This window comes from Sesamum indicum, linkage group LG2, assembly GCF_026168435.1.
Source record: "Sesamum indicum cultivar Baizhima isolate 11 linkage group LG2, ASM2616843v1, whole genome shotgun sequence".
In the NCBI taxonomy this organism is placed as follows: domain Eukaryota; kingdom Viridiplantae; phylum Streptophyta; class Magnoliopsida; order Lamiales; family Pedaliaceae; genus Sesamum; species Sesamum indicum.
The window spans coordinates 17494751-17519496 of record NC_142658.1 but is presented as its reverse complement, the minus strand read 5'-3'; the positions used below and the strand labels follow the sequence as shown (position 1 = coordinate 17519496).

The window sequence follows — 24746 nt, the reverse complement described above, 5'->3', positions numbered from 1 at the left end:
TCAAAGATGTCATAGAAAGAATAAAGGAATCGGGGAGTTCATCAACAACAAATCCAAAAGAATTAGTGTAAGAATAATTTGTCATTGGATTTAAATATTGTTTAGTATATATGTTGAGAAATTTTGTTAGACTTTTATTACATAAATATTCCTTTGTATGGAATGTACTGTCACAGGAAGAATACCTTGAAAAAACGGGTTGTACTGATGTTTCTTCACAGTCTTCATTTGATATCTCAACTTGGTATGATATCACTGGAGGTCCTTCTAAAGGACACTTATATGGATTTGGTTGTAGCTCCTTATCTACAAGTTCAAGTTCAATCAGTTCTACTCTTAAAGCATCTGACCAGCAGATTAATGAGTTAACAAAGGTTGTGGAGGAATTTTCAAAACGAGAAGAAGAAAATAGAAAATTGCTTGAAATTGCTCTTGAAGAAGTTCGAAAGAGGGAGGAAGAGTCTCGAAAGAGGGAGGAAGAGGCTCGAAAGAGGGACGAAGAGGCTCGGAAGAGGGAGGCAGACCTACAAGAACTTGTTCGAAAATTACTTCAAGATGTGGGATACACAAAACCATCAATTTGCTGGTGGGTCGGGACAACAGGAGCAACAACATTCCAGGAAGGATAATTAGTTTATTTTTTCTGTTGGTTGTTTATCACTTAGTGTATGTTGATTTGGGTTGTACTTTGACATATTTTGTTGACTTGGGAGTAGACATTGATATTATTTGGTAGTATTTGGATGATGACATCAATTATATTAGTGTTGTTATATTTTGAGTATCTTTTTTGTTAATATTTGTTGTTCTTGTTTGGGAAATTCAGATTTTGGTATTGATGGAATGTATATTTGATGGTATAATGACCAGGATATTAATTTGGGTACAAAAATTAAAAATCTGCCCAAAAAAAACCAAAAAAAATTAGAGACGGAAAATTTTGAAAATTTAGAGGCCGAATCAGAGACGGATAGAGATGGAAATTTGTAAGATTTTAGAGACGGAATGTTTACTTCATTTCAGAGATCGAAATTAGTTTACCTTTGTCGACGGAATTAGAGACAGATTACCTACGGAAATCAGAGACGGATTACACTTAAATTTTGTTCTCTTTTGGCGACAGAATTAGCGACCGAATTTTCGGTCTCAGATTTGGCGATGGAATATTTCCGTCGCTAAATTATTAGCGACGCGGCCTTCTCCGACGGACTTCGGCGACGGATTTTTCGGTCTATAATTTATTTTAGAGACGGAAATTTTCGTCTCTGATGCCCTATTTTCTTGTAGTGGAATGGAAATTAGACCCTAACCCAATAAATATTTAAGACATTTTTTTCATAATCTACCCATACCCGAATAAAATACTTATAGGGCAGGCATGGCAGAAATTATGTCAACTAATCAAAGTAAGGGCTCAGTTTTTGTCACTTGAAAGATTTCAACACGACATTATAGACGAAACAAGTTTAGCTAGTGTTGTCCAATCCGGATTCACTCCTTGCACAAGTACTTAAGCATGTTATTTTCCATTTTTCTTCTTTCCAAGTGGTGGGGCTGGGTAAACGCCCTTTGTTGACTTGGCATAGTTTAATAGGAGTGGAAGAGTTGGTATTAGGAGGCTGTAGATGGGGGGAGGATCCGACAGGGCATAGGGGCAGGTAGGTGGGATGGAAATTCTCTAAGAATGGTTGTTTCTCGGAGGAACGAAAGTGAGAGGGGTGTAGAAAATAGGGAAGGCGACATCATCTGGGGTGTCGGAAGGTAAGTGGGGGTTGAGAGGCGGTTGTGGGGTGCAAATGTTCCCCCGAGGGTGAGGTTGTTGGTATGGAGATTGTGCCAGGACGCTGTGCCTACTTTTCATAATTTGACAAAGTGGAATGAGAGGATTGATACACATTGTGGAGTTTGTGGGGACGAATGAGAAACCATGACACATATGTTAAATGAATGCACGGTGGCGAGGACGGGTGATATCAGTGGAGGCAAAGTGTGGGAGGGAATTGATAGTGGAGGTATTTGACAAGCTAGATGTGGGAGACACAGATCGAGGTTCCTAATGGCGTGTCAACATTAAACTACAATTTTGTTATGCATAAAAATATGTAATTTAAATTATTTTTTTATAATGGTAATTTATAAAAAAAAAAAAAAAAGTACTGATTCTTTGTACACGCATTGAGTGAGCCTTATCCATAGTAAATATAAAAATTTTGCTCCAAACATAATATGGATCATTTTTATCTCTCCTAAAATTCAAAATCAAACACATTATTTTTCAACTTATATACCTATTTCTATTCAATTTCAAAATTTGAAAACAGCATTGAATCAATAGCATTTCTTGACAATATTCCAAATCACCTTTTGTGCTTTGGAAATTGTCCAAAGTTTCTTCAAAAAGGAGAACAAAAATTATTGCAAAAGCATAAAAGCGGGCACCACTAACCTATACCCTTTTTCAATATCCCTTCATAAATAACTAGTGTATGATTGCATAGTGATTCTGGGCATAAGTTTTCACTAATCCTACTTCAATATTAATCAAATTTTATTTAAAGACTTTCAAGCAAACATAGGGCTTTAATTTTATTTCTTTAGTTTTTGACAAAGCCAATATCTATACTATATAAAAAAAAAATGTCATTTTCTCACATGAACGGTGGTTATGACACCGCAACACCAAATTCTTTTTGTTATGTCAATAATACCCCTAAGTTTTTCTTTTTTTTTTTTGTTGCTTTCTTTTTTTCTCTTTTAGAAATATGATTTGTTGGTCTATATATTTATATATTTTTATTCATATATATTTTAAAATATAAAATATTATTTATTATATGCAGGCAGGGACAACGTACTACGGGACTGGTCATAAAAAAACAAAAGTCACTACTTTTTATATAAAACAAACAACTATTTGGATGAATTATATGAACCAATACTTCTCAAAATTAAGGTAAAATTAGAAAAATGAATGAAGAATTATTCATAATATGATTTTGTGGAGAAAAAAAAGATTTCTGTTAGAATTGAATACGGTAATTAAACCAGGTAATTCCAGATACTGGCAGGTTAAGAACAAAATTTATCGAAAATCGCAATATGACTGGAACTTAGGCCTCACGTGAGTGGCAGATTTGCAATTTATGATAAATTTTGTCCTTAATGTGATACTTTTTTTAATTTATAGAACTTAATTGATAAATTGAATTCCAATTAAACTAAATTCACACACAAACACACAAAAAAATTGCAATTTTGTTCCCTATCTTGAATATCTATCCTTATCTTTCCCCCTCCTCTTTATTCCTCTCCTATTGTAGCTTACCTTTTATTTTTTCTTTACAATTATACCCTTCAACTACTAAGTACAAGCTCATGTTTACTATTTAATTTCAATATTTTTAAATTTTTTCATATGCCAAGAAAAGATTCCCTCGAGATTTTCCTTTTCCTCTTTTAAATGCTGCATGTGCAATAATTTTATTAATATATAAATATTAAATATTACTATACTTGTATACACACATAAGCATGTCTATATATATATATAACTCTTGTGTATATATAGTTGAAGGGTGTGTACGTTCGTAGTTGGCGGATCGGGCAAAAGACTCAGATTGTGGGAAGATGAGGCTTCTGAAGGTGGCTACGTGTAGCTTGAACCAATGGGCGATGGACTTTGATTGCAACATGAAGAACATCAAGGAATCCATTTGCAGAGCTAAAGCAGCCGGCGCTGCCATTCGTCTCGGCCCAGAGCTTGAAATCACTGCCTATGGCTGCGAAGATCATTTCTTAGAGCGCGACACCATCACACATGCGTAAGTAGTTACCATACTTCACAACTTATTTATATTAATTAATCTTTAGAATAAATTACAACGAGCTCTCTTGATATTTGGTATAAGTACAAATATTTTTTATAGTTTGAAAACTCATCAATACCCGCGATTTTAACAGTCGTCCGACTATTATCCCAATCCGTTAGTTTCCATTAGGTTTCTATCAATTTTGTTGTAAAATGACCAAAATATCCTTATAAACTATGAATTATATAGAATTTTACTTATTTTTTTAAAAATTTTCCAAATATTTTTATGGATTAAGTAGATTTTCTTTTTTTACAATTTTTGAAATTTTTTCCATTCACCTTGTTCTGTTTTCGTACAATTTCAATTTTTCTTTAAGAAGATACAGGGAGAAAAAAGTGAACAATTCCAAATCTCCATCTAAAAATTACGTAATTATTTCATTAAACATTATAGAGTATTGGTAATTTTCATTCATAATTAATTATGTCAAATGTCACGGAGCTCATTCTAATATACCCTAATCTTTATTATAGTGTAGTGTATGCGGAAATGACTGAGAAAGACGCATATTAATGCTGCAGATTTATGTCAAACACAAGCTTCAAAATTCCTCTTGGTTCTAGGGCTAAAGTTAGAGGAATCATTTGTATCACTTGAATAATCACTCTGTGCTACTTGTTAGTGATGTTGTTCGAAGACGAAATACTGTAGGGAGTTTATTAAAGTCATTAGACTCGAAATATTAAAAAGAGTCGCTCCCATGTAGGGAAAGGCAGCGATAATTGATATCTGGGTTAATTGCACGTTACCCCAGTAAAAGAATATTAATAGTTTAATTGTATTTTTAATTCTGTAATTATTTAACAGTTTAGTACTGTAATTTTTTTAGATTGTAAAGTAGTCCTTCATCATTTTTGATATTAGAATTTTATGATAATATCGATCAGAAAATAGCATGCGTCAGTCATGTCCTGATTAGAGATTAGGGAAAACACATCTTAATTCGATCATTTTTGCTAATGTGGCAACTTAGCCCATGTTGCCTTTTTTTTTTCTTTTATTCTTTTTTACCAGCATTTGTCGTCATCATAATTCAACTAATAAGATGTGTTTTCTCAATTTCAATCTGTCAAACTTGTCTTGAAATCGCAACATTTAAAAAGATGAAGGATGTAACTCACGATCCTAACAAATTACAGAATTAAAAAATGCCAAAAGGATATAATTACATAATTTAAAATGCAATTAAAATAAATATTAATACATACAAAATTTCCTAAATAAAAATGAATTAACAACACGAACCCTGAATTGTTTTTGAAGAAACTCGTTGCCTCCGGCATTAGGAAGTTGCATGGTCCGTTTCTTTAAAAGTCGAGGGAGTCACATTGTTCTTCTTCTCATCACATCATACATAAAGATTACATCATTTATTTTATTTAAATCAAATAATCATTTAAGTGCAGATGGGAGTGCTTAAAAGAGTTATTGGTTGGTGATTGGACTGATGGCATGCTGTGTAGTTTTGGAATGCCAGTATTGAGAGGGGCAGAGAGATACAACTGCCAAGTCCTGTGTTTAAACAGAAAAATAGTGATGATACGTCCAAAGATGTGGCTCGCAAATGGCGGAAGTTGCGGGGATCTCAGATGGTTCACAGCATGGAAGCAGAAAGAGCCACTGCTCGACGAGTTCTTGCTTCCAACTGATGTATCTGAAGCTTTGTCCCAGACTACTGTACCTTTTGGTTATGGATACATCCAATTTCTAGACACGTAAGTGCTTTCATAATGTGTTGAGTATATGAGACTAGATCTTTTTCCCACAAGAAAAAATGCAAGCAACTTTCTATTATGATATTGTAAATGAGCAAATTATATTTTTATGAAAAAAAATAAAGAATCAGCAATTTACCCTCTTGTATTTCTAAAATGCAGCAATTTACCTTCAAAGACAGAGTGTAAATCGCTTCATTTTAATTAACACGAGGAGGAGGAGGGGGAGGGTGTTCAATTGCTAATTTTTTCATAAAAAAAGTAATCTGCTCATTTGCAACATTACATGAATAAATTGCATTAAACTATTTTCTCACTCTTATTTAGTCATGATACCATCATAATTTAGATTACGTAACAAAATTTTTACAAAAATTAGGGTAATATACAATTTAGCCACTATGATATATTTTTCATCCCACATAATTAGGGCGTCTATTCTTTTACTCACAACATTTCAATTTTTCTCATATTTTCTCGCAACACTTTTTTTTTTTTTTTCTATCGAAAAACAATCACATGTAGAACACATGGCTTAATTTGTTGTCTACTTTTTGATATAAGTTGGTTTATGGGGCTGAATATAAAAAAAAAAAAAAAAATTCAATATTTGGAATCATTTTAAAGTTCGCATAAAATGAAGAGCAAAAAACAATGACCCCCAATCATGCATATACGACTAAAAATACAATTTTTTTCCGAACCTCTACCATTGATCTAAAGCATTATATCTTGTAATCTTACGGAGTACCTATATTATTTATCCCAAATTCACCTTGATTAATTATTAACTCTAAACAATACACATAACCCTCCTTTAATTAGTTATCTCTTTGGAAATTGTGCTTCTAATAGATCTCTATATGAAAATACATATTCCTCTTAGAGCTGTTGCAGCTGAAGTTTGTATGGAACTCTTTAGTCCCGTACCCATCCACCCCGAACTTGCTTTGAATGGCGTCGAAGTTTTTATGAATGCAAGTGGAAGCATTCACCAGGTACGAAAGATGGACCGCCGGCTTCGTGCTATAAAGGGTGCAACGCATACCCGTGGAGGCGTTTATATGTACAGCAATCACCTGGGATGTGATGGTGGCCGGGTTTATTACGGTAGGCAACATGATACTATGATCTTCTTTACTTTGTGATATGAATTATTTGGGTGAGAAAAAAAGAAAACTCTGTGTTAATCATATTATATTTAATTAGGTTGTTGGGGTTGAATAATTTAGTCCGCCAAACAGTAATTAGTATTGGGCTCTTAAACTAAAAACGAGCCTCCATAATATATAATAAAAATTTTACTTGAGTGTATTAGGCTATTTATATAACCTTATAACGGAAAGTAAATAGCGCCTACGCGATTAGTTTTTCGAAATAAGATTTTCAAGTTATTTTACTTCAAGAAGCAGTTGCAGAATTGACTAGTTCTGTTGCCAAGTTAAAATTTAAAAATTTGAGAATTATAAAAGTGAGAAATATCTGAAAACTCAGGTTAGAATAATGTTACCCAACTTTTGGGATCTTCTAAGGTTAATTATATATACTCATACCTCTATGATAATATAAAATTGTATTTCTTCCAAATATACATTTGAAATTATACTCCCACTGATTTTGAAAAATTTGTAGTTACAATTATACCTTTTCGTCAGAATATGTAACCTTTCAATGTTACCCATCTTTAAGCATTTCGTATATTAATTTAATGATAAAAATATCCTAATACTTTTCTTATTTATTAGGGGGTAAATCTAGTATCTATAAAATCAAATGGGTGTTAGATAATAAAATATTATTATAAAAAAAAATCAGCCGTATTTTTAAATATTTCTCGGTGTGGTGTGGATATCCTTAAAGGATCTCTACGTTAAGATCTAGAAGGTGAACGTGTTTGGAACAAAGAGGAGCATAACTAGTAGCCGGAAACGAATAAACCTACGAAGGTAACGGTTACTTTTATGTTTAATGTATCTTTATTTTACATTTTCTCTATGTGCCCTATATGTTAGAATCTCGTCTACATTTCCTACATCGAACATTCGGAAAAGATTAAGAGTACACTCTTTGATCGAATTTTAATGCTTTGAACATTTTACTTTTCATGCTTTCATTATTGGCTTATGTGTTTGTTGTACTTACTATTTATATTGAACAACGTTTCAATATTATAACAAATGCTCATAGATCTAAAGGTTAAACCCGTGGAGTTGGGCTACGCATAGGTTGGTAGCTATGAGACCAATTTCGGAGGATCAATCAGAAACTTCCTAAATCGAGGACTTCGAGATAGGCCATCGAGATTCCTATAAAGACTTGCACTAAGTATTGTAGTGTCGTATTTCATTGATAGGAGACATAGGTCGTTTATGCGATTTTAGTGGGTTAGTTAGCAATATAGTCGATTGATTGAACTGACTCGCGAGAATCATTATGTGGAAGGCTTAGAGGCTTGGTCCGTATGAATGGAATTTTCAATTCCGATAGTACGGGATTAATCCTCGAATTTGAAAAATCATTGCAGTCACGTGCATATGAACACTGTATATTGAATTTGACAAATGGTGAGTGTATCGTGGGATATAGTCATTGTAAGTCTTGTCCAGTACAGTTGGAATATGTAGCAAGAAGGTGGATTCCAAAAAAGAATTTATCCCTATCAGTATGTGACAACGAGAGCTCGTATGCGGGCTATAGGATGATTTAGACTCTTTCACACTACGGCCTTAGCTTTTGGTTGAGTGGATTGGATTTAGAGATGGCCTTTTCTAATTAGTGGATTGGATTTATTAATTAGATTTGGGCTAAAAATAATTGATTAAACCAATTATTATTTGTTTTGGGCTTAATTAACTAAGCGATTGAATTCATTTAATTAATTAAGTATATTGGAGCTTGTGAATATATTTGATGGGATGAAATATTCACCTGAATTTTTCTTGTTCGGCATTTTATTTAATTAGATTAAATAATAAGTCTAAAAGAATTAGTTATTGGGTTTGTTGGACAAATTAATCAAGCCTAATCCAAATGCAAGAAGCCCTATCCCATGTTGACCTTGTCTAGACCTATTTAACTTGTTTGGAAATAGGAAAAGAAACATGCCAAGGCTGAAATATTAATAGTAGAGAGGTTATGGGAAATTGGTTGAGAGATGAAAGTTATCTAAAAGACTAAGTCTTCCTTCCTTTTCTCCCAACTTAATTCAAACTCTTCCTAATTTTCTTACCTAGTCTTTGTCTTAGTTTCTTTCAAAAAATAAAGGAAATTTTCTGGCTCCCTCCTCGAAGAAAATCAATAGCTTCTTCCTCTCCTCTCTTGGTGTTCTTCTTGGTTTAAACCAAGTCAAGAATAAAGGAGACTGAAACACACTAATTCATAGTGTCATTTGGTCCCTCTTTCCATGAAATAGTGTGTTTCGTTCTCCTTTGTTCTTGACTTTGCTCTAAATTAAGAAGAAGACCAAAAGAGGAGAGGAGGAAGTTGTTTATTTTCATAGGGGAAGAAACCACAAAAGTTTTCTTATTTTTGGAAGAGAAAATCAGCCCAAGACTAGAGAAGAGAAATAGGAAGAGGTGGAATTAAGTTTGGAGAAAAGGAAGGAAGAGCTAGTCTTCTAAATAACTTTCATCTTTTCACCAACTTCCTATAATCTCTCCACTACTTAATACTTCAGCCTTAGCATATTTTTTCCTACTTCCAAACAAGGCAAATAGACCTAGATAAGACCACCATGGGCTAGGGCTTCTTGTATTTGGACCGTGCTCGATTAATTTGTCCAATAAATTAAATTGAGCCCAATTATTAATTCTTTTAAAATTATTATTTTATCTAATTAAATAAAATACCCAACTAAAATAATTCAAGTAAATATTTAATCCTATTAAATATTCACAAGGCCAAGTGCACTTAATTAATTAAATGAATCGAATCCACTTAATAATTAAGCCCAAAGCAAACATAATTGGTCTTACCAATTATTTCTAGCCCAAATTTAATTTATCCAATCCACTAATAGACAAGTTCATCTCCAAATTAATTAGTGAATCCAATCCACTAATTAATTATCCCAAGCCTCTTTAAAAAAATTCAATTAATTTAAAAGACTAAGTCCAAAATTTAATTAATCTAATTAATAAAATTTTGGACCATCCATCCAATTGATTATTTATCATAAATGACACAATCATTTAGAACTCTCCAAAAATTAATTCAATCCATTCAAATTAATTCTTCTATTCTGAAATTAATTCTAAATTAATTCCATCACTTTCGTAATTTGTGTATGACTCTTCAGGTTCACCTAAATTATATTGTGGGCGTATGACCAACGTAATTAATCAAGTCTAATTTAATTAACTAATTCTGATTATCGCATAACTCAAAATGTCCGTTATCATGAGTAGTCGTCTAGTTATAGTTATGAAACTAGCACTAGGTGAAGAGTGGTGTGAACATTTAGGCTTCAAGTTCCATATGTGTATGGTCATGATGTCAACCATCTCCCGATCTTAATTTAAGGCATGAAATTGGCGTCGATTTTTCATCCTTGACTAGACATCTATGCTTCATACTCGAGATGTGTTTACTCTATTGATTGAGGTAAGAAATTCCTTCCCACTCAATCAAATGCTACGGCAGTAAACTTAAAGAGTCTAAACCATTTCAAAGCACATTAGAGATTTTATTGTCACATATTGATAAGGGACAGATTCTTTCTTGGAATCCACCATCCTTGCTACGTATTTCGACTGCAGTGAACAAAATTTATAATGACCATATCCCATGAGACAGTCATCGCTCGCATTCAAGATACAGTCTCCGTATGCACGCGACTGCTATGATTTCTCAAGTTCAAGGATTAATACCATACTATCAGAATCGGGGATTCCAGTCATACCGACCAAGCCTCTAAAGTTTCTATTTGACGTTTCTTGCGAGTCAATTCAGTCAATCGACTACCTTGCCAACTAACCCACTAAAATTGTATACTCTACCTACATCTCTTGCTTATAAAACACGGCAATGCAATACTTAGTGCAAGTCTCCATAGAAGCCTCGATGCTCTATCCTGAGGTCCTCGATTTGGAACATTTCAAATCGACTATCAGGAGTTGGTTTCTTAGCTGCCAACATATGCGTAGGCCAACTCTTTGTGTTTAACCTTTCGATCTGGGCATTTGTTGTGACATTAAAACACCGTTCAATATAAATAATAAATACAACAAAAACATGAATCAATGATGAATACTTACTCTTTTCATCTTCATAATATTACATTTATAGGTATCGACGAATAACAGCCAATTCAATTAGTTTTCTAATCACATATTCTTATAGTTAATACCTTATACAAAATGTTGAATGAGTTTTAAAAATTAAAAAGATCATCTACAGTTTCTGTTGATGTCTACATTTCTCATCGAAGCCTTAATGAAGAGATATAGTTGTAAATGAATAATTTTCAAAAAAGAATGTAAGTATAATTTAAAAAAAAAATTAAAAATATAATTTTATATTTTTAGAGGGTCGAAATGTAATTAACCCATCTATGTTAAAATAAACCATTTTTCCTTGAACAAATACTTAAATTTTTTTTAGAATTGTATGGACAGATGGATGCTCTTGTATAGTTGTAAATGGCGATGTGGTGGCTCATGGCTTACAATTTTCCTTGAAGGACGTGGACTTGGTAGTTGCCCAAATAGATCTAGATAAGGTATGGGTAAATTCTATACACATTTAATTTATTTACTACAAAAAGAAGAAAATAATTTTTCGCAAATGCAATTTCTCAAATTTTCTGCACTCCACCAATTTTGTCCAATACGACAAATTCTAATAGAAATCGGGTTTGATCAAATTATTTAATTATACGATAAGTTATTAACACTTATCATATATTTGATGTACAATTAAAAAAAATAGTCAATTATACGACTAAAAAATCACATTTATTATATATTTAATTTAGATCAATAAAATCGTCCAGATAAGAATTTTTCATAAGGGTATAGTGGAATATGATTGTTACTGTTCCTGATTTGGTGTTGTTGACTGGAATGGCAGGTAGCCAGTCCCAGAGATTCTAACAGCAGCTTTCGTGAACAAGCAAGTTGCAAAACAAAAGTTCCCTCAGTCTTTGTACCTTACAAGCTTTGCCAGTCTTTTAAGCTCCACACCTCAGTTTCAACTCCAATTAAGGTAATAAATAAGCTTATCCAGACAAACTTATGAAATGCCCATTTTGCCCTATGTGTGATCTTTCCAGGCCATGGGATGGTTTTTATCTCATAGAATATTTGAAGTAGACATATATTATTTTTTTCTTTCTGTAAAATTTTTGTTAAACGATAATTTATACAAGTTTCAATTTTCTAAAATGAACTCAGGCTACCCCAATTCATACTACAACAAAATATAATGTTAGTAATGAAATATAAGGTGACAAATTTTAAATTTTAATTTAAGATAAATATAAGTGACTCTAATTTAAATTTTGTTATCAAATAAATGAAATTTAATCAACAACTACTATTACAATAGAAACAACACATATTATTCAAAAGACACAACATCTCACACATAAGGTGGAGTTCAAACACATGACCTCTAAAATTATGGGGCCTCAACTTCACTAATTGAGCTAAACCTGAAGTAAAGTTTTAACAACACCGCTGAAAGAATTGATAATCTAATTGTCTTTTTTGTCACCTATGCCAACAATCGTCAGGTTCATTGTCCGTATCCTGAAGAGGAAATAGCTCTAGGAGCAGCTTGCTGGTTATGGAATTATCTGAGAAGAAGTGGTGCATCAGGTTTTCTGCTTCCACTCTCTGGAGGGGTTGACAGCTCCTCTGTTGCTGCCATTGTTGGTCGCATGTCTCAACTAGTAGTAAAAGGTCAGTCTTCTCTACGTTAGACCACGCAGAAAATTAGCAGTAAAAAAATCAAGTGATAATTTTAGTATTGTCGTTAATTATATATATAAATTTATCAATAGTTTTAACAGCATGCAATGTCGTCAATAGTAAAAGTTAGCGGAAAAAAAAATGTAAAGAATGTATAGTTTTGAAATTGAAGAACATATGAGTGTTACTAGAGTTGTGTGGATTTGCTCTTCATGCTGAGATATTTCTTAATACTGTGATGTTCATACAGAAATCGCAAATGGCGATGAACAAGTCAAAGCAGATGCTATGAGAATTGGGAATTACATCGACGGACAGGTTCCGACAGACAGCAAAGAATTCGCCAAACGCATATTCTACACAGTTTTCATGGGATCTGAGAACAGGTGAGAATGTATATATCAACAAAAATAACTTTGTCAGCCTTAACAAATCTGTTTGTACTTGTTCTCTTCCCGGCCTAATAATACTGCTAAATGAAGACTAGTTTTCCTATGTGTACCATTAACGGTTAGCAGGATTTTCCTGTTACAGCTCGGCTGATTCAAGAAGACGGTCAAGGGCGCTGTCGGAGGAAGTCGGGTCGTGGCATCTAGATGTTTCAATAGATAGAGTTATTTCTTCCTTGCTCTCTTTGTTTCAGACACTTTCTGGAAAGCGATTGCATAACAAGGTAAAGTTTAATAAAAGTTAACGATGGCCATCGATCACTTTTCGCCTATATATAACATAAATTGCTGGAGGAACTTGTTTGACATTTTTGGATGTGTACGAGTTTGTATGTTATCTGGGATAATGATGCTATTGAAAGTTAGTAACTTTGTTCGACTAATCATCGGTTTCTTCAGGAGAATGGAGGGACAAATGTCGAAAACACAGCTTTACGAAATATTCAAGCTCGAACAAGAATGGTCATCGCATTCATGTTAGCGTCACTCTTGCCATGGGTTCACAACAAGCCAGGTTTTTATCTGGTCCTGAGTAGCACCACTGCCGATGAAGGATTGTGCGGTAATCTCACCAAGGTGCTGATCTTAAGACTTAATACTTTCTATAACAATTTAAAGTTTTAGACTGGGTGGTCCTTTAATACTTAATGGAGAAGTATCATTTTTGGTTCTATAAGTTATGATGATTCTGATTTTGGTGACATTCATTATTACATTAGCACTTCTAGTTTCATAACTTACAAAAATTAGCACTTGTTGTCCTCGTCCACTTTTTATAAGTTACGTGACTAAAAGTACAAATCCGGTAATGAATGAGACCAAAAGTAAAACGGGCTAATATATGGACCAAAAATGTTATTTCCCCGCACTTAATTATAGAATTATGCACAATGTTTTAAGTTGATCAAACCAATATCTGGTCTCCATGCACTTATTCATTGTTTAATGAAATAAACTCAACTCACCAATAATTCCTTAGCAATGTTTATGACTACTGCAGTTGTGCGCATTTCTCAAAATGAAAACTCATATTATTGCTGGCTTTAGTTTCTTTAATCAAGTCTTTTTCTTCTGATGTAAGTGATAATTAATAAGCGTGTCGTGGTCTTAAGTACGGTTGCAGTTCCGGTGATCTAAATCCCATCGGAAGTATCAACAAGCAGGATCTTCGAGCATTTTTTAGATGGGCTGCTGAGAATCTCGGTTACTCATCTTTAGCAGAAATTGAAGCTTCTCGCCCAGACGGTGCATTGGAGTCCACAGGAACCGACCGGGTATCTATACTATCTCATGCCTCAATGAAATTTGTGTTGCAAGTGTTTTCTCCGAATTCTGCAACGGACTTTGCAACGAATTGGTGGCCAAGTGGTCGCAAAATCATTTTCTTCCGTTGCAATTATTTTCTTGGAAGTTGTCTCTAGTATTGATGGATTTGAATATAGTGATTTTAAATATCCATTATAACAAATTTTTTGAAGTTGTTTGAGTAATTTTAAATCCTTATATTCTTATTTCAAACTTTTCGCGATGACATTATGATGGATTTCAATCTATTTTTAGTATGGAGTTATTTGAAATTCTTTTATCCAAATGTGGCCCCACAGTTTTTCCTTCCACTGAAATATTTAAAACACAAATTTATTGTCCGTCTCAACGGCATTTTGCGATGCGTTAGGCAAATAGTGACTTTTCGATATGCTGGTATCTGATTGTGCATTTTGTTTGCAAACAGCAGGAAGAATCGGACATCGGAATGACAGACGAAGAACTCTCGGTATACGGAAAACTGCGAAGAATTTTGCGCTATGGACCTCTATCCATGTTTAAGGTTTGTGTTAATATCTTCAATCATATGCTGCATCGAAGCCAGTCTTGTACTGCAGTTTAGTACTTACTAATGCTGCAAGAAAAATAAAATTGACAGAATTTTAATCCTTTCATACTATGTCATCAGGATCTCTGTCATAAATGGCAGTCGACGTTAACTCCAGTGGAGATTGCTGACAAAGTGAAGCATTTCTTCAAGTATTATGCTAGCAATCGACATAAGATGACTGTTCTGACGCCTTCGTATTTGGTGGAGGTAATAAAATTTTTGTTGCGAGAAATAAAATTTATTCATAATTTATGTGGGGAAATAATATTTTTTGTCCCATTAATCACGATTTTCATTGACGGTTCCATAAGTAACACAAAAATCTCATTTTTTTGCTTTTTATTAGATTCCGTTTGTATTTTAATTGAAAAGGCAAGTGCTAAGCACGTAGCTGTTTTGCAGAAGGTCGAAAAGTTAATGGCAACGGCCACGAGCTTAGAACGTGCATTTTCTGTTAAAATAGTAACGAAAATTGAAGAAATAACTAAAAGTGAGAAGTTTTGTAGGTTGTTAGACCCTTAATGAGAATCGCGTAACTAATGAGACGAAAAGTGTATTAACTTTAAGATACAAAACAAAATTTCCCAAATTTCTATTTATGATATCATGAAGTTTGACGCAAGGTACAGTTTTATACTAAGTCAACGTACTTTTCTCAGAGTTATTCACCTGAGGATAATAGGTTCGATCAACGACAGTTCCTATACAATGCAAGGTGGCCTTATCAATTCCTAAAGATTGATGAACTTGTGCATCAGTTGAATGCTGATGGAGAGGCTCTTCCGACGTCTACTGAAACGAAATGATGAATATGTAATGTTACTTTGTCGATATTAATAAATTGATTGAATAGAGAGCGGAACAAAGTGTTTTTGTATGTTATGCATACTTGGTAGTATGAGGATGGATGTGGTACAACATTCATATATCATATGTTTCCTTCTCTTCAGTTCATATTGACAAAGTATATCGTTGATGTCTCGAATTAGAAATGTATATAGTAGATGTTGGAATGATCACCTCATGTTTGTTATGATTTCATATTTACATATAGTAGCCGTCTATACTAGCCGTGGTGGCACGCTAGTCTCTGCGTGCATATAATAAGTAATATTTTATAATTTAAAATATATTATGATAAGAAAAGATATATAAACCACCACATCACATTTAAAAAGAATAAAAGAAAAAAAGAAAGAAAGAAAGCAACAAAGAAAAAAAAAGAAAATAAACTTAAGAGTATTATCGTCATAGCAATAAAATTGGTGTCCCCGTGTCATAACCGTCGTTTGTGAGAAAAAAAACCTTCTCTTATATATTAGTATAGATTATAGGGTAAATTATATTGACGTCTTTTCAGGTTAAATTAAAATGCGCAAACACCCATTGCGTTTCTAGAATGGGAAGGAGATGCTCGACCTAGATCTTTGCTTTGTATATAAAGTTTACTCTCGATAATTGAAGAGAGAAGAGAAGAAAAAGGATCTCTTTAGCAAGACTCTAGGTTTAGCAAGATAGGACTTAAGCACGTAGCCCTTAAATAAGTAAGGAGAGTTTTTTTACATAGATTCCCTTCTCTCCCTACCAAAGTAACTAAGCTTAGTATTCACTTGCATCTTCCCTTCAAAATTATAGCTATACCTCTATGAGGTTTTTGTTGTTATTACAATTACACTTCCTATTTCAAATGCAAAACTTAAACAAACAGTTCCTGAAAAGTATTACACTAACACCCCTCAGGGGGTGTAGCTGTAATTTTGTAAAACACAGGAGGTGTTTATATAGTTTAATCTAACCTCAGGAGAGTCAATGTAATTTACTCTATATTATATGAAATCTCAAATTTATATCTTTTGAATCATGCAAATTGTCTTCTTGTATGAACCAAAACATATCAATTCCCTCAGACCATATTTACTTAATTGTATAATGGGCGATATCTTTAACAATCACACACAGCCGTGTGTCTAGTATTAATTTGTCCAGCCTATTATTAAGCAAACTAGCCCTATATTGATCGCCAAATTTGGATGACTCTAATCATCAACTCTTATGACTGATTATAAGTCAAAGGAGACAACCTATTTGGGATTGTGATTTACTTCCCATTTATGCACCTAATTTATATGATGTATTCTCATTATTACCCTCATTTTTTTTTTTTTACCAAAATTACGAACTTTTTGGTCAGATCCAATTAATGCACCCGACACTTTTTACTTCTGTATCCCATACAACCACTCTCCAAGAAACATACTACTCTTCCACACAGCTCAGATATGGTGTTGTGTTGCTGGCTATGGTCTTCTTATGTTCTTCTCAAAATCTTCTTTTTCTCTTCAATTTCTTTAAAAAGAATGGTATTTACTATTTTAGTATTGCACATATTTTGAAGTTGCCCTTTAAAAAAAATATTTTTCATTTTACTGTAACCACCTCTTAAATCCAGATATATGGTTGAACAATAAAAGATAAATTTTTGTAATGTTCATGCAAAAAAAGAGAAAAAAAAACCGACAAATTATTCGGAACAGCAACAATGTTAGTACTCAATGATAGGGATAAAAAAAAGGTAGTAAAAATACCGCAGATAAAAACAATGCTCCCATCACTCTATTTGTATGAAAATGTTTGAACATAAGCTATGTGACAAAAAATGCAAATTTCGATTGGTGTGTCTCACTCTATTTTGAAAGTATAAATATAAATATAAATACTCAGATCTATTTAAAAACATGTGATAATGATATAATCGAATTATTTATAATAAAAGAAAAAGAAAAAAATAAAAGGGGCATTCCGAGAATCGAACTCGGGACCTCTCGCACCCAAAGCGAGAATCATACCACTAGACCAAATGCCCAAGTTGGCCACATGTCTTAAAAAAATCTTTAAATATATTGAACATAATATACAAATGGAAAGTATTATTTAAGTTTAAAAATGAATTTTAATGCTATTGAAAATGTAAAACATATATAGGAAATTTTTTAACAGTTTTAAAAAATAAATGGTAAGTTGATTTATGTATACTATATCATTAAAGCTAATCCCCTTAGAATAACTAATTTGGGTGCAAAATGTAAATTTCCTAAGTCAACCACATATTTTATCACATAACTGCCCCTTTCCGCTCTCGGCAACCTCAATCCCCTGTCAATCAATTTGGTTCCCGTTGTGATGCACCTAATTTTCGATTATTATTATTTTTTAAAAAGTCAGCTATTTCGATTGATACGATTATCTATGTTCAATTAATCGTATCAAACTAAATAATCAATTTTTTTATTATTAATTATATTAAAAGAATATAATATATTGTATTATTTACAATCTCAAGAATATTATATATTATATTACTTATTCAAAAAGATGAGTTTTTTTTTCAGCTTAAAACTAAAATAAGTTCGGTTATAATCAAATCCAACCGGTCCTTTTCGATTTGGTTTCGTCATGAAACTTCGACGAATTGAAAGTTCGATTTATCGAACTGAATACCTCTATTCTGATCAATAATATTAAATAAATAAAATGTAAAAAACACATACTATTACAATAAACAAAATCTATTATGCAATATCCCAAATATATATAGGGAGGTTTTAAGATGAGGGTTGGCATTGCACCCCAATTAAGTGGACGTGGAAATAGCTAATATTCTGATATACATTTTCTGTTTCCTTTTTCTTTTAAATTCTTCTGAAACATTTATAGAGGCGTCTTACAAATTGGTGGTCTATATTGTTCGATAACTTTTACTACACATAAATCAAACTTTCCTTAGTGCATTTTTGTATCTCAAAGCTTTGGTATAAAAAGGAAGAAAGCAGCGAAACTCGCATACTGCTTCGATGTGCAGCAGCTGTACTCTACTTGTTGAGATCCTAATTTCAATTTTACCTGAAAGAACGCAAGCGCTCAGCTCTGCGAAATAGAGAGAAACCCAATTTGTATAAATAAACAATGGCGATCGCGTCCCCCTCTGCTCCCAGTTGTTGCTGTACTACTCGTACTGGGTCCGCCTACCGGCGCTTCTCACAACCCATTTCGACATGGGCAGGGGCGAAAGTCCAATGTCGGGTCGTGGCCCGGCCAGTGATCGCGTCCCGGCTAAACGCCTCTTCGGATGGGGAGCTCGTATACGAGCTCAATTACAGCCAACGCCTCCGGAGGGGGGCGTTCCCGGTGTACGTAAAGCTGCCGGTGGACGTGATTGGCCCCACGGCGCAGACGATGAGGCGGAAGAAAGCCATGGCGCAATCATTCCGGGCGCTGGCGGCGGCGGGAGTGGAGGGGGTGGTGATGGAAGTGTGGTGGGGGCTGGTGGAGAGGGAATTTCCTAGAATCTACAATTGGCAAGGGTATTTGGAGATTGTAGAAATGGCGAAGCGTTTTGGGCTGAAAGTCCGCGCTGTGATGGCATTTCATCAGTGCGGGTCAGGCCCTGATGACTTATTCTGGTTGGTAACCATCTCCAAATTGACTTCTCACTTAACTGCTTAATCCCTATTCTTTTTTCTGGATGTTTTAAAGGGATAATTATGATCGAAATGGTAAATGTTGTTTAGGATTATTCTAACTGATGCATGCTGGGTTTAGCAGAAGTTTTCTTGAACTCTGATGCTTGTTAAATGAGTTGTTTGTGTTCATCGCCTTTGCTAAGAATATTGCTGAATCCTGTGGATTATTTGGTCTGGAGTTGGATGTATTTTGATCCTTAGAGCTACGAAAAGTTACTAAAACATGTTAAACATGGGAAATATTAATTTGCTGGAAGATGATTTTGCAATGCCTACATTTGCATTTGAGTTTAATGTTCCTGAAATTTCTAGTATTATGTCTTCTTGCATATAATATTATATGCATTGGAGAAGCAAATTCGTATACAGGGAACAAGTGTTGAGAATACTTGTACGGGGAAGTAGTCTCTGGTATTCAATAACCTAGGCTTCTAAGTCGGAATACACTTCTGAATTGGTTTATTGTTGGTTGGCTGGGGCCTTTACCGTTCAAAGATACACAACATAGAGCAGTGCTGGAAATGAACAAACAGCTGCTTGTATGAGGAAAGTGTCGTGGTTGCGGTGTTCGTCACATGGTTGTTATTCCGGACCATCTAGATATGGTGATCTACAACTAGTGTTTGATGTTGACTGTTAGCACGTCTCAGTTTAAGGCAACAGCCCCTTATGGAGTTGAGTTCAAAAGAAAAGGATTATGTTCTCATAAGTTTGGTCTAATTTTTGTTGAAAGAGAGTTGAGAGAGATGCTAATTGTTTGTGTCATATTTTTAAATGTATTTGAGAGATACGGCCCATGATATAATGAAGTTGATTAAAAAGATTTAATCAGTTTTTAATAATTAATGATTGTGAGTGCTTCATTGTTCTGTTCAAATATTTCATCCAGATTGAGCGAAACAAGGTTATCCTTTATGCAGCTCTGTTTTGTGATCACTTAACCAAATCATATTCAAGGATTTATTAGAACAGCATTTGGAGAGAAGGGGTGTTGGATCACAAAGTATTGGATGAAATCCCTAAAATAATATTGCATAGCTGAAAATGGGTGCTAAGGGTTTCACATACATAGTAGCTGATAATGATCCAGCACCCCTCACATATGAAATCCTTCAATGCAGACACAACCAGAGAAAACAGGCTTAAGGTTTCCTTCAAAGATTCATGGGCATGTAGATAATTGACCAGGTATTTCTCAGTTCAAGGACAATTCGTCTTGAGGAAAGACATTAACCAATACTCCTTTTCTATTTCTTTTGTACTTAAACAATTTATAGCGCATTGACAATAAATGAGTGGAACTAAGAGAGATCACCATCTCGAATCATTTATGTATATAAACTACGTTGGGCATCTCATTATGCCTGAAGTTGCTGGGATCTCTTGAAGGGTGTACAATTTGTGATGAACGTTTATTTAAAATTACCAATAACACTGGCCATATTTAGTTGTGCCCTGTAACCCTCACCCTGTCTGGACTAGAAGGACTCTGCTTCGACTTTGTGAGGATGTCTATGTTCCAGTATTCAAGAATTCAGCCTAGTGATGCTATTACTTCTTGCTGTGACAAAAGGAGTATTCACAGGTTGAGAAGGGTAAAAACAAAAAGCATGGTTTTAGATACAAAGTAAATATTAGAAGTAATGTTTGGCGTGCTCCACTGTAATGTTTCTTCTTGATTTCCTTTCAATGCCTCATCAATACTGATATTAATTTCGCCTTTTGTTTGAGCAAGGATTCCTCTCCCTTTGTGGGTGCTTGAAGAAATGGATAAAGATCCAGATGTATCATATGCGGATAGGTTTGGGAGGAGGAGTATGGAATACATTTCTCTGGGATGTGATGTTCTACCTGTTCTGCATGGACGAACACCAATTCAAGCATATGCTGATCTCATGAGGAGCTTCAGGGAGACATTCAGATCATTTCTTGGCGGCATTATAACTGTAAAGACTGACCTGCATGATAGTCTTTTACCAAAATAATTCTTAGTAGATCTTTTGCTCTTCTTATTCTCCTTTTCCTTTTTTTGTTTATTCTGATGTCTCCGCAAATTTCATGGCAATTTTTATTTCCAGGGGATTCAAGTTGGACTAGGTCCCGGTGGTGAACTAAGATATCCTTCATGCCCTACTCAAAAGTTAACTCAGGCTCTACGTTCTGGTGAAATTGGTGAATTTCAATGCTATGACAAGGTATGCATAGAGTTTGACATCTCTTTAAGTGGCATATAGACTTTTTCCTTTATCTAAACCATATCTTTAATATATTTTTCCTAATTTAACTTGCCAGTATATGCTTGCATCTCTGCGTGCCTGTGCATGCAAGATAGGAATGCGAGAGTGGGGATATGGAGGTCCTATTGATGCCAGCAGTCTAATGCAAAATCCTGAAAGTACAGAATTCTTCCGAAGTGATGGTTCTTGGAAGACGCCATATGGAGAGTTCTTCCTTGAATGGTACTCAGGCATGCTGCTTTTGCATGGGGAAAGGATCTGTAGGGAAGCAGAGACCATTTTCCGCGGTAATGAAGTAAACATGTCAGGAAAAGTTGGTGGGGTTCACTGGCATTATGGCACTCAATCTCACCCCGCAGAGTTAACATCTGGATACTACAACACTTCAGCTAGAGATGGATATCTACGAATTGTTCAAATGTTTGGTCGGTATAGTTTTACCATGTGCTGTTCAGGTTTTGAGATGCAAGATGCTGAAGAGCAGCAGATAAATCCGGCCAGTCGGCCCGAAAGTTTCCTTAAGCAAATACTGCTTGCTGCTCGGATCTGTGACATCCCATTGGAGGGTGAAAACTATTCCAGAAATTTGGATAATGAGTCATTCCAACAGGTGTTAAAAATGTCAAAGTTCTACTCGGATGGACTTGAAATGCCATCGTTTTCTTTCAACTTTGTCAGAATGGACAAAAATTTGTTTGAGCCTCGCAACTGGGTCAGTTTTTCGCGCTTTGTGAGGCAAATGTCAGCTATCAATATGTTTCAAGCCAGCTTAGATTCTGGTGGAGGCCACACGACCTTGTCTCCTCCAACAGCTTCTGCTTTTGCTGGAACAGTTCTTGCACTTTAGGAAGAGAAGCTTCACTTCGCCCGGACCTTTCCTTGCTACACAGGCACTGGATACAAATCTTTTAGCGTATTGATTCCTGGTCAGGTAAATTTGGTAGGGTTTGATTTCTGAGCCCACTGCATTGCACAATGATATGTTTCCTCCCTGAATTTTGAGGATGGATGGCTGTGTTCAAGCTCACCTAGATCTTTCTCTTGAACCAATTAATATATATATATATATATATATGCATATAACATTATTATGTTTGGTTCAATATCAGATCGGCTATCATTAAATAAAATATTTGTGTAGTCTCAATATTTTATATATTTGTGGATGAAAGTATGAGGTCAATGTTTGGCTAGCAAATTAGGCAAAATTAAAAAATTTCTTAAGAAACTCAAAGATTTCTTAGAAAAATCATGAAAAATAAAGTATTTCAATATTGGAAATTAAATAATTTCGAAACTACCACCTTTTTTCTTTTCTATATAATAATCAAAAAATGAGAAACACAAGTATATCTTAAACCATGGTTGCTTGCATTCCCATTGGTTTTTGGAACTTTCTGTTCAGTGTTGAATTAACTTTTTAATTTGATTTAATTGTTAAATGAGTTTGAATGAATTTTAATCAATGTGTTCATGAGATTTTTACCATCCAAAATATGTTGAGAATTAACAGAATTTCAAAATAACTCTTCTAATTGTAATTAAAACAAATCTTAAAAAAATTATTGTAATTTACTCTAAATTATTAGAATACTTAATTAACCACCTATTACTAATTAAATACTATAGGTCTGCATGAGACAAAATCCAGATGATTCCTACACAGAAGCATTACAATTTTGATGGACTCAATTTATTGATATGGTCCAATTCTGAGTAAGAGCACATGCACTCGGATTGGGACAAACCCTTTTTTTCAATTTATTTATTCACCATTGCAAATATAATGGAACAAGATAAATAATTAAAATACTGAATGATTATGATAAATTGCTGTATGCTTGAATTATTCCTGTCATGATAATTTTTAGTTTATTCGCCAACGGCTCGAATATATTGGAAATAATTAAAGAATAATACTTGCATGACACTTTTAAGTTTATTTTTCAATTGAAATCTGCAATTATTTGAGTACGTACCGACTGAAACTTATAGCTACCAATGTATGATCTTTATTTGATCGGGAAAGTTGAGATTTCACAATTACGTTGTGAGTTTGAATTTTACAGACATAGGTATTTAGAGGGTATTTGACTAAATTTTTTTAAAATATTTTTATAAGCTCCTACATCTTATAAGATATTTTAGAAGTTTATAAGGTGTTGGATCTTATTTTAAAAATTAACTCCTAAAGTGTTTGGGTAAAATAAGATATTATAGCTTATAAGATGTTAGGATGTTTGGCATAATAAGGCCTTTAATTGATAAAATGACTAAAATGGACATTTATACCATTATAATCGAATAATATTTTATTTCTTGACTTATTTTGTTTTAAACATTTTTAAAACGTTTTTATAAGTAGTATACGTTAGTTTAATTTTAAATAAAAATTTAATAGATAATTTTTTTTACAATAATATAAAATAAAGAATTATTGCCTAAACTTTTGAATAAAAATAATATATACACATTCATGCTAGTTGAATATTAATATAAATATATAATTGATATTTGTTAATGCAATGATTAATTCTAATCGCATAATTTATAATATCTTGAATATTATATTTTTTTAGTGAATAAAATATTAATATTAATTTTACTTTTATTTAATTATAATAATTTATTATAAAATAATAAAACATTTTCTCATTTTTTAATATTAAAAAAATTAAATAGCAAAAAAATAAAAATTAATCCAAGAGAGAGTTGTGTGTGTATGTGAGAGAGAGAGAGAGAGAGCGAAGAGAGTGTTTAAATTTGTTTATTGATTTAGAATTATTAATATATTGTATACTGAATATTGTAATAATTATATATTAGTTGATTTAAAAATATAAATATTTTTTTTAAAAAAAGAAAACCTGAAACTTATAGCATATACTAACCGCTGATATTCTTTGATTTATTTATTAAATTAGTCAAGAAAGAATCATAATTAATCATTAGCATATACCAACGTTATGAATTCAAGTTTCATTGGACGTGTTTTATCATAATATACATATATAATAATTGATCATATGTATATATATATATATATATATATTATTTCTATAGAACTTCTTTTAATTTATACAAAATTATTTTAATCCTTCACTTTCTATTTTTATTGCAGTTTGGTCCCTTATGCATAAACTTAGAAACTAATAATTTTAATTTT

At 33.4% G+C, this 24746-nt stretch overlaps 2 protein-coding genes and 1 non-coding gene across 6 annotated transcripts; 2 read left to right on the top strand and 1 right to left on the bottom strand.

The window, feature by feature from the left end:
* The first annotated feature begins 3411 nt into the window (after window positions 1-3411).
* On the top strand, window positions 3412-15870 carry LOC105156295 (glutamine-dependent NAD(+) synthetase). Of its 4 annotated transcripts, none has more exons than XM_088878023.1 (13): window positions 3412-3821; window positions 5279-5587; window positions 6474-6697; window positions 11203-11306; window positions 11657-11791; window positions 12321-12489; window positions 12749-12884; window positions 13033-13171; window positions 13347-13523; window positions 14060-14221; window positions 14683-14775; window positions 14902-15030; window positions 15483-15870. In XM_088878023.1, exons 1-13 carry the CDS (start codon window positions 3628-3630, stop codon window positions 15627-15629), a joined length of 2118 nt encoding a protein of 705 aa, XP_088734149.1. In that variant the 5' UTR covers window positions 3412-3627; the 3' UTR covers window positions 15630-15870. The 4 variants fall into 4 exon arrangements, with proteins under 4 accessions (XP_088734149.1, XP_020547608.2, XP_088734150.1 ...); XM_020691949.2 differs by having other exon boundaries at window positions 3414-3821; window positions 14680-14775; XM_088878024.1 differs by lacking the exon at window positions 3412-3821 and having other exon boundaries at window positions 5449-5587; window positions 6485-6697; window positions 14680-14775.
* Window positions 15871-17614: 1744 nt separating this feature from the next.
* Window positions 17615-17686, bottom strand: TRNAP-UGG (transfer RNA proline (anticodon UGG)). The gene has a single exon. It is a non-coding gene; the product is annotated as a tRNA-Pro (tRNA).
* An 883-nt stretch (window positions 17687-18569) lies between these two features.
* Window positions 18570-22683, top strand: LOC105156027 (beta-amylase 1, chloroplastic). Its single transcript, XM_011072055.3, has 4 exons — window positions 18570-19283; window positions 21079-21289; window positions 21422-21538; window positions 21636-22683. Exons 1-4 carry the CDS (start codon window positions 18787-18789, stop codon window positions 22425-22427), a joined length of 1617 nt encoding a protein of 538 aa, XP_011070357.2. The 5' UTR covers window positions 18570-18786; the 3' UTR covers window positions 22428-22683.
* Window positions 22684-24746: the final 2063 nt, after the last annotated feature.

Coding starts and splice junctions, on each gene's coding strand:
- LOC105156295 (XM_020691949.2), top strand. CDS start 3,628: ATGAGGCTTCTGAAGGTGGCTACGTGTAGCTTGAACCAATGGGCGATG. Junction 6,698..11,202: donor TGGTGGCCGGGTTTATTACG/GTAGGCAACATG, acceptor TTGTATGGACAG/ATGGATGCTCTTGTATAGTT. Junction 13,524..14,059: donor TGTGCGGTAATCTCACCAAG/GTGCTGATCTTA, acceptor CGTGGTCTTAAG/TACGGTTGCAGTTCCGGTGA.
- LOC105156027 (XM_011072055.3), top strand. CDS start 18,787: ATGGCGATCGCGTCCCCCTCTGCTCCCAGTTGTTGCTGTACTACTCGT. Junction 21,290..21,421: donor TTCTTGGCGGCATTATAACT/GTAAAGACTGAC, acceptor TTTTATTTCCAG/GGGATTCAAGTTGGACTAGG. Junction 21,539..21,635: donor AATTTCAATGCTATGACAAG/GTATGCATAGAG, acceptor TTAACTTGCCAG/TATATGCTTGCATCTCTGCG.